Source organism: Astatotilapia calliptera, chromosome 13 (genome assembly GCF_964374335.1).
Source record: "Astatotilapia calliptera chromosome 13, fAstCal68.1, whole genome shotgun sequence".
Classification (NCBI taxonomy): domain Eukaryota; kingdom Metazoa; phylum Chordata; class Actinopteri; order Cichliformes; family Cichlidae; genus Astatotilapia; species Astatotilapia calliptera.
In genome coordinates, this window is record NC_137434.1 from 17,154,841 (window position 1) to 17,168,328 (window position 13,488).

The window sequence follows — 13,488 nt, forward strand, 5'->3', positions numbered from 1 at the left end:
AACTGCAATTCCTTCCTCTGCTTCGCTTTACCTGTTTTACCTGCTACACTTACAGCTATTCTTTCTACCAGCATTTTACACTTAACTTCCACTAATGTCCCTTCAAATCCACATTTCTTATACCAACAACCTACATACTGCGTGCTGCCTGGTAAAACTTTCTGCATAAATTTTACATCTCCTTCTAAGGCAGACTTACACATTTTATTCTCCATTACAAGACAACAATCAGCCACACTCACGCAGACCACGTCTGGCCCGCACACACACACAACATAGGCCTATCGCTTGCGTCTGCACGCACAGCTAGCGCTCTCTGTTGAAAACTCTCAAACGCCCCATATGGCGGAGAATTCAACCTTCGGACACTCTCCAACGCCCCAAATGGCGGAGATTCCGGACTCTGAACCTAGGTTCTCTCCACGCCCCAAATGGCGGAGAACTCTCTACGCCCCAAACGGCGGAGAAGCCTGCGTCTCTCTCACGCGGCTAGCGCGCTCCCGGACTCACGTTTAACGCACAGCCCGTAGCCGCTCTCTATTGTTTTGGGTCCACGTGCGCTCTCGTGACCAGCGCTCCCCGGGACTCAAACGTTTCACGCAGAATCACGGTGACGCGTTTATAGGATCCCACATTCATTCACGCGGTTATAGAGACGCTCTCTAAGGCCTTCTGTACTCACTGTTTGTTTACGTTCATGGGAAGAGTCTCTGGATCCCGTCAATCGTCATCCATCCCGAGGGGAGGTCAGGCGCAAACTTCCCGGCCTGGTGGCAAGCCAAAAACACCAGGGCTTTACGTCAATCATCCCAGACGTTGCGGTGGCGTCCTCTCCCTCTCCTCGGTGGATGCAATGTGTTAGGCTCCGGCTCCGAAGGACCAAATAAATGTTGGGTCTAAACTCAGACCCCGCTGTATCCAAGACTTATTCCCATGAAAGAAAAGCAAGGCAACAGTGTTCGATCGATTTCTTGCGCAAGGGAGGCCTCTCGTCTGTGACCAGCACGTTGAAATGACCACACTGGTGGCCTCCTCTCGCTGCCTTTTATTGACAAACTTCAAACAATAGTTTACAAAACACCTCCCCTTGCAACCCCCCTTTGGTTACAAAGACAAGGCACTGTATGTAAATGTATACACTGAGTGTGTGTGTGTGTGTGAGAATGTGTGTGTTATGTGAGAATGTGTGTGTGTGTGTGTGTTGGTCAAAGGGTCATAAAACCTAAAAGCAGGAACAACATCCTTGGTCATAAAGAGGGTAGTCTTCCCCCACACCCAATGTATGGTTTACCAAAGATAACACAGTGAAACCATACAAAGGGTAGGAAGCTCTACCAAACATCAAACAGATCTTCAAGTTAGGATGTATCTACAATAAAACCTCCCCCAGCACAGAGTGGCTGGAGAGGTGGTCAGGATCAAAGGAATGGCTTTGATCCTACTGCTTAAACTAAGACTATACAAATTTAAGAAACACAATGGCGACATTCAACAATTAGACTTAACAGAAACTAATAAATATATGTACAATATATAATAGTGTATGCATTTCTGGATGTGTATACTAAATATTTTCCTACGTGTGTGTGTGTGTGTGTGTGTGTGTGTATACACATTTTTACAAATTAAATAGTAAAAAAAAAAAAAAAAAAAAATAATAATAATAATAAAATATATAAAATATACAGAGTTGAATATGTGCAAAACAAGTGGCATTTATATACAGTGTGGAGTGCATAATGTTGAAGTTCCAGCTGAGGTGTCTATGACGTGTTCAGCAGTCTGATGGCCTGATGGAAAAAGCTGTCTCTCAGTCTGCTGGTACGGGACCGGATGCTGCAGAACCTCCTTCCTGATGGAAGCAGTCTGAACAGTTTATGGCTGGGGTGACTGGAGTCCTTGATGATCCTCCCCGCTTTCCTCAGGCACCGCTTCCTGTAGATGTCTTGGAGGGAGGGAAGCTCACCTCCAATTATCCGTTCAGAGCACCGCACTACTCGCTGGAGAGCTTTGCAGTTGTAGGCGGTGCTGTTGCCATACCAGGTGGTGATGCATCCAGTGAGGATGCTGTCAATGGCACAGTGATAGAAGGTCCTGAGGATGCGGGGGCTCATGCCGAATCTTTTCAGTCTCCTTCTACATCCACTAAATGTCTAATTGGCATAAAAGACTAAAACTGTCCTTTTCAGGCATGGCTCCACGTCTACTCACAGTTCTTTAGCGACGCACGCAACTCACACCGTGTGTAGACATCCCCCGCAGAGTCAGTCTGCCAGGCGACTCTTGCTATGTGTTAGCTCCAACTCTGATCACTGGAACATGTGCTCAATAGTGCAACTGTGCTCTCTCGCCACAAGGGAGCCCCCCCACACAGCTGACAGCCTTTCCAACATTGTTAGTAACAAATGAGGTAAAAACAAAACAACCCCAAAACAGACAAAACACAGAAAGAGGCTCTCAGTATTCATTAATAATTAGAAAGAAAAATTCTGGTCGTGGATTTTTACAGTCTTAGTTCCGCTCGCTGTCATCATTATAATCATCATGATCAATGGCGAGGTCCTGAGGTGGGTGGGGCTGTCTCTGGTGATGTCACCATGAAGGAACAGCATCTGGCACGTGTTGGTGAAACATCTCAGTACACTGGTGTAGTTTCCTCTCCAGCTGTTTGACATGTAACACTTGAACATTAAGGGGAAGAAGAAGAAACAGTGTTAGGTCAGATGACCACATGGTTTCTAAAGTAACTGACAGGAAGTAACCAGGCCGTTAGAAATGGATGGCATGTGTTTAGAGTTACTGGAGTTGGGTAACTCTACTTACCAAAAGCAGCAGCACACAGATGAAGGATCAGATGCTGAATGTTGCAGGAACTTGCTCATGTGTGGTGGTCATTCAGTGCTGCTCCGGCAGGTTAGACAGTCCAAGACAGATATGCTGCCCATCTGAGAGTTTGAAAACACACATGCAAAGATTTATTTTGTATTACAGTCAAAGTTGGATGTTCATTTTTGTCCTTTAAAAATGTTTGTGTATTTGAAAGCACTAACATTTAAGGATGACTTGGATTGTCTCCTTTAAAGGGGAGACAAGTGTATCCACTGATCTACGTCACTTTACCTGGATGATGACTCCTCTCCCCCTCACTCAGAAACACTCAATAAATACACTCAACAAAAATATAAACGCAACACCTTTGTTACTGCTCCCATTCCCCATGGGATGGACGTAGAGACCTAAAATTCATTCCAGATACACAATATAACCATCCCTCCCAAACAGTGGTCACAAATCAGTCCAAATGTGTGGTAGTGGGCACATCTGCTATATTGAGATAATCCATCCCACCTCACAGGTGTGCCACATCAGGATGCTGATCTGACATCATGAGTAGTGCACAGGTGTACCTCAGACTGCCCACAACAAAAGGCCACCCTGGAATGTGCAGTTTTTTGCGCTATTGGGGGTCTGGGGACCCAGAACCGGTCAGTATCTGGTGTGACCACCATTTGCCTCATGCAGTGCAACACATCGTCGCATGGAGTCTATCAGATTGTCAATTGTGGAATGTTGGTCCACTCCACTTCAATGGCTGTGCGAGGTTGTTGGATATTCGTGGGAACTGGTACACGCTGTCGTATACGCCGGTCAAGCACATCCCGAACATGCTCAATGGGTGACATGTCCGGTGAGTATGCTGGCCATGCAAGAACTGGGACATTCTCAGCTGCCATCTGCCCTGAACAATGTGAACCATGATTCCTCCGTGAAGCGCACACCTCTCCAACGTGCCAGACGCCATCGAATGTGAGCATTTGCCCACACAAGTCTGTTACGGCGACGAGCTGGAGTCAGGTCAAGACCCCAATGAGGACGACGGGCATGCAGTTGAGCGTCCCTGAGACGGTTTCTGACAGTTTGTGCAGAAATTGTTTGGTTGTGCAAACCAATTGTTCCAGCAGCTGTCTGGGTGGCTGGTCTCAGACGATCTTGGAGGTGAACCTGCTGGATGTGGAGGTCCTGGGCTGGTGTGGTTACACGAGGTCTGCGGTTGTGAGGCCGGTTGGACGTGCTGCCATATTCTCTGAAATGCCTGTGGAGACGGCTTATGGTTGAGAAATGAACATTCAATGCACGGGCGACAGATCTGGTTGACATTCCTGCTGTCAGCATGCCAATTGCACGCTCCCTCATTGCTTGTGGTATCTGTGGCATTTTGCTGTGAGACAAAACTGCACATTCCAGGGTGGCCTTTTGTTGTGGGCAGTCTGAGGTACACCTGTGCACTACTCATGATGTCAGATCAGCATCCTGATGTGGCACACCTGTGAGGTGGGATGGATTATCTCAATATAGCAGATGTGCCCACTACCACACATTTGGACTGATTTGTGACCACTGTTTGGGAGGGATGGTTATATTGTGTATCTGGAATGAATTTTAGGTCTCTACGTCCATCCCATGGGGAATGGGAGCAGTAACAAAGGTGTTGTGTTTATATTTTTGTTGAGTGTAATAATAAGCAAATAAATAATATTAAAGATTTACTTACATCATTACAAAAACATCAAAAACATCTCCCTTTGATTCTATTTCTGCATTCCTGCTGAACATCAGGCAACAAATATCTCAATAAATCACAGTAAAATGTAAAGCACATGTTTTCTCTGCTTTGTCTAACCTCTGCAGAGCCTCTGTCAAGAAAAACATATCTGTAAGCATAAAAAAAATATACATTTCATAACACGTCACTGGACAAACCTCGGTCAGTTGATTTCCTCTGTGCAGTGCAGATGAACATCAGTCAGCAAGTGACTCTGCTGGTTCTTCTGAGGAAACACCACCGTCTCTCCACACTGTCACCATCTGTGAGCACAAACTGCCGCTCTGCTCTGCCAGCATGTAGGAAATCACATATCACACACACAGGGGTGAAGAAACATCAGAGCTCAACTTTGGATACTTTAGATCTAAACAGATCAAAGTAGCTCTTAGTTTCAGCAATCAGTGAGCAGACAAACAATGATACCATACTGATTCTGTATGAATACAATATGGTATTTTTAATACAGGTGTCAAATTAATTTATTAAAACTAATACAGATATATGTATATATATTTTTGATAAATTAGTTTGCTAAATTATAAGAATTTTTTTTTTTCATTTAACAATTGCAACTGAAAGAAATTAAATATTGAACAAAAATATATTGTCACATTCTGAGCATGCTCAGCACGCTGACAGACTTGAAGTTGCTACAGATTTTAAGAAGTGATAATTATAGGGAAGAAACTTCTCTTTTTCATCCGTTTAATCAAACATTTGATGCCTTAGATGTCTCAGTCTATAGCGTTCTGCAACTACAACTAACCTGAAGCTTGGATTTGGCTGCAGGTGCCCCTGTACATCCTTCTCAGCAGCACACATGTGGGTACCATTTAATCCCCCTTCTTCCTGAGCTTTGCTTCATCACAAGACCAAAGGTGGCATCCCGTGTCACAGTCTTATCATCATCCAGAAGAAACATTTGAAGAAACATCATGGAGAAGAAACATTTACGCGCCTCCTGGTTTTGTTTTCTGATCCTGCGAAAAGAATGAGGACAACAAAGCCCAGAGAACACGAGATACACAACATCCAACATTCAGACTCAACAGCCTCCATAAATGAAGAGCACCAGGTTGGTTCAGTTATAGTAGATATAAGCATACTTCACATTACTGGGTATGAATAATAATGAGGAGGCAAACTTTGAAGATGCAGAGCATGATGTCCCATCATCAGACTGTAAACAAACATCCACCAGGCTTCTTTGTTGCCAAAATTGATGATTCTCCTATCAGGGATCAGTAGCGTGTATTAACCTGTGGTATAAGCAGCAGTCACTGAAATATTACTCTTTCAGATAAGAAATCTAGGACATAAAAGCCAGGGTGGGAGGGATCTCTGCAAACTGACTTAACTCTGCAAGTGTGAAGCTCAACAAAAATCTGACTCTCCAGTCACAGACAAACAAAAAACTCCTGCTGGGAGATAGAAAACGCTGTCTGGGTCTTGCTGGATGTTGCTGGTCAGAGTCCACACATTAGCAGAGTGCTTCTTGGTCCCACTGACCCATGTGGACAGTGACTGTGGAGAACTGTTCTGGAAAACAGAGAAGAGAATTAAAATAACAAAAAGCCAAACAGGATTTCCACAAAGACTCTCTTGGAATCAGCAATCAAAAAAATCACTAGTTCATATTTCAATTAAATATGAACAGGTTCCTTAAATGTACGCAGTTCAGATCTGATTTAATTTAATTTCCTTCACACAGCACATTTGTCCAGGCTGACAGGTAAACATAGAATTAATCTCAGGTAACATGACTCATAGTAGAGATTCAGTAAGAAAGATTGCAGGCTCTAATATTATTACCACACAATCCAAGGACACACCAACAGCTCAGATTTGTAGAACTATTTAAACAAATGTCTTCTGAATATTCAATTCAGGTTCACAGTGGGAGGGTGGGAGGTGTCGTGGAATTTTTTAAATAAAGTCTGCAACACAGAAAGAGCTGTGATCAAGCTATTTATTACTGCGCCAACACACATCAAACATCACAGTTCAGTCATGTCAGCGCTTCCACAGAAGTGGTGCTCCTCCTCCTTTATGCATTCCAAGGAAGAGGGAGGAAGTTACAAACTGACCCTACCACACTTCAACGGATCAGTGGTTATGCTGTTTTGTGCCCTTGGCCTTATCAGCACCTGTAAAGGGAGTTGTTTTCTCAAACTGCTGACGCTGAAGTACGTTCATCTAGTTTTAGAAACTTTCACTGAACAGTCTATAACACAACTAAGCATATGCATAAGCACTTAAATATTTTAAATGAGAATAACAGAAAATTTCTATTAAAAAGGCTAGAGCCTGTCCCAGTAGTCATAGGTAGAGCACACCTGGACAGGTCACCAGTCTGTCAGAGGACTAACACAGAGACAGACATCAGAGTAACAAATCTATTTAAAATTAATGTAAGTTTGCTGCAGCTGTATGTATGAACATGTGTTTCTGTGCTCACAATCCACCTCTCTGGAACCTGCAGTTCACTTTTAGTCAACTTTAAACAGACCTCACAAAAGGCTGATGTGGCTGGATCAGTAGTCTGATTTAAGTATGATACCTTTGGCCAGGGATTAATCTGGTGCATCGCTTCACTGCAGTCTTACGTATTTTCCCCACACCTGAATAAAAAATACTGATATATACAAATAACAGCTTCAGCTGATGCAGCCTGACTCAATCCTAAATGTTCAGCACACAGAGACACAGAGGTGCCGTTTAAAGTTTAGTGATAACCTGAGTCACTGATCATTTGCAGTATTACAGAGTCTGGCAGTCTTTGCATGATGTCCACGTCACTGTAAGTTTCTAGCTGACTCTCAGGTGTGCCAGCAGGAAAGAGTAATAATAACCTGCATTCTGAGGTTTGTCATGCAGGATTAAATTTACAGTGGCTTTGTTCACACAGCTAGGATTGTATTTTACACTGACCCTGGGTCAGTATAAGTATCATACAGTTTAAACGAAGCACTGAAACTTGCACATATGTATTATAGATGCACTGAAGCTAATCGAGATATTTGCTGTCAATCTGTGGCTGCGATTAAACACTTTACTGAAAACTTTATTAACTAGTAACTTCATCAGTCATGACAGAAGCTAATATTTCTGTGCTAACATCGTTTAAACAGTAACAGCTTTACTCCAATATAAGCTAACGTTTAAGCTAGCACCATAAAGACGGTAAAACACGTAATAATATCTACAAATGCATCTTAAAGCTGTTATATTAGCACTCTGTGTATTACTAAGATAACCACGTTAACATTACTGACACTCGCTGACTTTTAACAGTCATTCTATAAATGCTGTCCGTTTAAATGGTCTTACCTGTACACACTGCATATCCACCGGATTCCAGCCAGAGTGGATTCTGGAGTCTTCCCACGCTCCTGTTAGTGATCCTCCATCTGGATGGATGAGAACAACCTTCTGAAAAATCCAGCAGGAGATGGCCCATATCTATGGGACTGATTTGTGCTAATAACGCCCATTGTATGGACTGATAACAGCCGAAGCGGGTGAATAAAGTCACCCAGTAGCTAGCTGTGCCATTACCCAGCATACATCACTCCCTCCATAAATGCAATAAACGATACAAAAGTATCGTTCTACCTGTTTTTCAGGTAGTTGTTTACATTATATAATTTATTGTGTTCTGTATACGTCACTACAATGTTATTTGGAAAATGTCTAAATATACCGACAACAGGCACTTCCGCGGCAATCTCTTCAATCGGAGGACCCTTCACGTCAATTCCCGACGCGAGGAGGGTACCCTGCGCGTCCATAAGTGAAGCAGAGGGAGCCTGACCATGCGTCACACGTTTGACGAGTTGGGAGTGAGAACGTGTTGGGATATGAGACAGACCCTGGAGACCCTGGAGGCGGAAGGTCCTGTGTTGTATTACTCCGCTGGATTTATAAGGTCCGTAGCAAAGTGTGACCCGCGCATTTGCTGGCATTGTTTGTTGTGTGTCACCTGGGTAACTGATTCAATATGCATCAATTGCTGACATGGTTAGCCTATGTGGGCAGATCAAAGAAAGAGAAGCAATCTATAACCATCGGTTTCTGCGCCACCGCAGACTCACTGCTGATCAGTGTTTATTACAAATGTTCACACCAAGACATACATACTTTTCAAAGAAATTATCCCGTTATTGATCTGGGCTGATTTTTCTTTAGTTTTGCTTTTTGCTGCTGTCCTTCTCACTGCTGATATCAAGAGATATTACCTATAACCCAATCAGGTTGCACAGGTAGCTCCTCCAGGATGGCCCAACCATACAATGGTCTGGAGCAACTGATCACTACATAAACTCGGCTCAAATCAACTGGTTGCCTGCAGGAGCCTCTTAAGGTCAGTATGTATTTCAATAAATGATTTTGTTAAGAAGCTAAGTGGAACCTTTCTAAAAGAGGTTATGATTCCAAAAGGAACATTGCTGTAAAATTTGCTGTAAAGAAAAATCTGCTATACAAATGTGACAATCCCTTTAACGTTAACTAGTAATGACTTCATGAACTTCTTCACAAATAAAATCTTTATCATTAGAGAAAAAATTACCAGTAATCATCCCACAGATGTAATATTATCTACAGCTACTCTTAGTACCATTGATGTTAAGTTAGACTCCATCCATCCATCTTCATCCGCTTTATCCGGGGCCGGGTCGCGGGGGCAGCAGCCTAAGCAAAGAGGCCCAGACCTCCCTCTCCCCAGCCACCTCCTCCAGCTTATCCGGGGGAATACCAAGGCGTTCCCAGGCCAGCCGAGAGCTATAATCTCTCCAGCGTGTCCTGGGTCTGCCCCGGGGCCTCCTCCCGGTGGGACATGCCTGGAAAACCTCACCCAGGAGGCGCCCAGGGGGCATCCTTATCAGATGCCCGAACCACCTCAGCTGGCTCCTTTCGATGTGGAGCAGCAGCTGCTCTACTCTGAGCCCTTCCCGGATGGCCGAACTTCTCACCCTATCTCTAAGGGAGAGGCCAGCCACCCTTCGGAGGAAGCTCATTTCTCCCGCTTGTATCCGCGATCTCGTTCTTTCGGTCACTACCCACAGCTCGTGGCCATAGGTGAGGGTAGGGACGTAGATCGACCGGTAAATTGAGAGCTTCGCTTTTACACTCAGCTCCCTCTTCACCACGACGGACCGGTGCAGCGTCCGCATTACTGCAGCTGCAGCCCCAATCCGTCTGTCGATCTCCGGCTCCCTTCTCCCATCACTCGCGAACAAGACCCCGAGATACTTGAACTCCTCCACTTGGGGCAGGAACTCATCCCCGACCCGGAGTGGGCACTCCACCCTTTTCCGGCTGAGAACCATGGCCTCAGATTTGGAGGTGCTGATCCTCATTCCCGCTGCTTCACACTCGGCTGCGAACCGTTCCAGTGCGAGCTGGAGGGCCTCACCCGATGAAGCCAACAGAACCACATCATCTGCAAAAATCAGAGATGAGATTCTGAGGCCACCAAAGCGAAAGCCCTCCGCCACTTGGCTGCGCCTAGAAATCCTGTCCATAAAAATTATGAACAGAACCGGAGACAAAGGGCAGCCCTGGCGGAGCCCATCACCCACCGGGAACGAGTCCGACTTATTGCCGGCAATGTTAGACTCTTTTTCTCTAATTGATCTTTCTGAGTTAACTTCAATAATTACTTCCTCCAAACCATCAACGTGTCTTTTAGACCCCATTCCTACAAAACTGCTCAAAGAAATCCTGCCATTAATTAATTCTTCGATCTTAAATATGATCAACCTATCTCTAATGATCGGCTATGTACCACAGGCCTTCAAGCTAGCTGTAGTTAAACCTTTACTCAAAAAGCCATCTCTAGACCTAGCAGTCTTAGCTAATTATAGGCCAATCTCAAACCTTCCTTTCATATCAAAAATCCTTGAAAGAATAGTTGTCAAACAGCTAACAGATCATCTGCAGAGGAATGGTTTATTTGAAGAATTTCAGTCAGGTTTCAGAGCTCATCACAGCACAGAAACAGCTTTAGTGAAGGTTACAAATGATCTTCTTATGGCCTCTGACAGTGGACTCATCTCTGTGCTTGTCCTGCTAGACCTTAGCGCAGCATTCGATACTGTTGACTAGGGCTGCTCGATTATGGCAAAAATGATAATCACGATTATTTTCACTGAAATTGAGATCACGATTATTTGACGATATTTATTTAACCCTTTAAGACCTACTATAGAACCAAGTCCGCCAGAGCTTATATTATTTTTTTACATGTTGTAGTGCCATTTGTGGGAGCATTTCAAGTTGCTAAATAACTGTTATAGCCCATATTTTAATAATATGTATGCATTAAGTCCATAGTAACTACATTAATTGCAAAAAAGTGCAATAAACTACAAAAAAATTGAAAATCATTTTTGTTTTGTTTTTTTACATATATTTCTACTTGGAGAAATTTAAGAGGTTTATCCCTCAAAACTTTAAATACAAAAAAGTTGCAAAAAATAGTTTACAACAACAGGAAATTTATTTTGAGTGTCTCCATAGTTTTATTTTGGAGATACACCAATTTTTATATACACTGCAGGAAAAACAAAAAAAAAACCAATCCTATGATGCAAATTTGCAAAGAAAACAGCATGTGCATCAAAATAAACTATTTCCAGCAGTGCAATTCGAGTTCTAAGCATCCCAGAAACTATTCAGAAAAGCCAAACATGACCAGTAGAGGTTTTTAAGGTCTACAAGTAAAAAACTACATTTCCGCGAAAATGACGTCACTTCCGGTTTCGGCCAGGAAATGGCGGACATGCGACAGTTCGCGCTGACGTCTGTTTCACTGTGGGAAGTGTTATGAACAGCTGATCGGATCGGCAAAGCGTGTTTCTGGAATATTATGTTTTTGTTCCTGCAAGCGCTTTTTATGCAATTTTTGCAAAGCTATATGTGGAAGGAAACCGTGACCGAGGACAAGCTGATGGCATAAGATGTAAGTACAACTCCTCCGGTTTCATATGCAAAACAAATTATTGCGCTAGCTTACGCGGTTCAGATTCTACAGGGATTTAAAAATAGTTACACAAAACGGAGCGTGCTGCTCTGACCGGATTTAAAGGGTTAACAATGACTTTAAAAAATAATATAAAATAGTGTGCAACACCACTGAAGTTTTTTTTTTTTTACCTCTCTTTTCAACCAACAGCAGTCACTCTCCAAATAACTTCTGCTTAGCTTTCCGAGCTTCCCTCGGGTCCTCTTAATCAGCGGTCTCCAACCTTTTTTGCGCCACGGACCGGTTTATGCCCGACAATATTTTCACGGACCGGCCTTTAAGGTGTCGCGGATAAATGAGGGAGGGGCTAATAATCGGCTCAGTCATTTTTAATGATCGTTGAAAGCCCAGATCGTAATCGTGATTAAAATTCGATTAATTGAGCAGCCCTACTGTTGACCATAATATCCTATTAGAGCGATTAGAACATGCTGTAGGTATTACAGGTACTGCACTGCAGTGGTTTGTATCATATCTATTAGGGCTGGGCGATATGACCCAAAATTCATATCTCGATATTTTTTAGCTGGATGGCGATATAAGATATATATCTCGATATATTTTTTTTAAAGCCATAAAGTAAGAACAAAAAGAGAGTTCTTAGTCAAAGCTGTGTCCCAGATGTCACACAGGCACTTTTATTAACATAGAACAGATGTACATAAAATTTACTCAAAAATAAATTATGAGCATTTATTAAATAATAATGCTCCATAAATAAAAGAAAACAATGTTGTTTTTGTGCATAACAAAAAGCTCACAATTGTGCAGTCAAAATGTAAACTAAAAGACGCTGAGCACAATAACAAAGACAGTTTCACAGCTGCTCTGTTCCCAACTTGTACTGCGTGACTGAGAGCCTGGAGTTTGAAATCCGCTTCGCAACCACGTCTCTTAACAGGTGCCATTTATGGTCCTTATACACAGTAGGGTAATATTACGTTGAAGCACAGTACGTATCACTCCGCGAGGCTCAGCCGTAATGCTCCGACAATCCATCAAGCGGTGCAGCTCCGTAGCTTACCAAAGTCGTACTAAAACATTTTTTGACAGATTGCTGAGCGCCGTGTTCCACATAAAATCGGTTCGCAGTCATCAAGCACAACCAGAATTCATACATAAGGCGCGCTGTCAACTTTTGAGAAAATGAAAGGATTTTAGTCCGTGCAGCACCTCTGGGCTGCATGGCGTTAGCGTGGTTAGCTCGTTAGCGTGGTTAGCTAGCTAACACGTTGACGCCGTCCAGCCCCACGCACGGGGCGATGCGCAGTAACTCGTTAACGGAGATTTGCCGTGTCCATCTTGTCGCTTCCTGCAGGTGAAGCGATGGGGGAGGAGGGGAGGCCGAGTAACGTTGCGTAAAGACGAAAGTGGACGAAAGAGAGGCAAACTTGCGGCTCCACAAGTATAATTATAACGTAACATAGACTATATCGATATAAAGGATATTGTCACATCTTATATCTCGTATAAAAATATATCGATATTTTTTAAAAACTCGATATATCGTCCAGCTCTAATATCTATCTAATAGACTCCAATTTGTTCATGTAAATGGAGAGTCCTCTTCACACACTGAGGTTAATTATGGAGTTCCACAGGGTTCAGTGCTAGGACCAATTCTGTTTACATTATACATGCTTCCCTTAGGCAGCATCATTAGAAGACATAGCATACATTTTCACTGCTATGCAGATGACACCCAGCTCTATCTGTCCATGAAGCCAGATAACACACACCAATTAGTTAAACTGCAGGAATGTCTTAAAGACATAAAGACCTGGATGGCCGCTAACTTTCTGCTTCTTAATTCAGATAAAACTGAGGTTATTGTACTCGGCCCTGAAAAGCCTAG

General features: G+C 43.3%; 1 protein-coding gene across 2 annotated transcripts; it reads right to left on the bottom strand.

Moving 5' to 3' along the window:
• Positions 1 to 1,512: 1,512 nt before the first annotated feature.
• Positions 1,513 to 8,482, bottom strand: LOC113035254 (uncharacterized). Of its 2 annotated transcripts, XR_003274330.2 has the most exons (6): positions 8,310 to 8,482; positions 7,937 to 8,016; positions 5,373 to 6,145; positions 4,762 to 4,892; positions 2,824 to 2,945; positions 1,513 to 2,681 (listed from the first exon to the last, which is right to left on the bottom strand). XR_003274330.2 is itself a non-coding variant. In XM_080288151.1 (3 exons), the coding sequence occupies exons 1-3, from the start codon at positions 8,395 to 8,397 to the stop codon at positions 5,981 to 5,983; spliced, it is 333 nt and encodes a 110-aa protein (XP_080144277.1). In that variant the 5' UTR covers positions 8,398 to 8,482; the 3' UTR covers positions 5,181 to 5,980. The 2 variants fall into 2 exon arrangements, 1 of the variants encoding a protein (XP_080144277.1); XM_080288151.1 differs by lacking the exons at positions 1,513 to 2,681; positions 2,824 to 2,945; positions 4,762 to 4,892 and having other exon boundaries at positions 5,181 to 6,145.
• Positions 8,483 to 13,488: the final 5,006 nt, after the last annotated feature.

What these genes read in the sequence shown, in the direction of transcription:
- LOC113035254 (XM_080288151.1), bottom strand. Translation starts at nt 8,397, where the DNA reads ATGGACGCGCAGGGTACCCTCCTCGCGTCGGGAATTGACGTGAAGGGT. An exon ending in CGCGGAAGTGCCTGTTGTCG is followed by an intron (nt 8,017 to 8,309) that starts GTATATTTAGAC and finishes TCATCCATCCAG; the next exon opens with ATGGAGGATCACTAACAGGA. An exon ending in TGGATATGCAGTGTGTACAG is followed by an intron (nt 6,146 to 7,936) that starts GTAAGACCATTT and finishes TCTGTTTTCCAG; the next exon opens with AACAGTTCTCCACAGTCACT.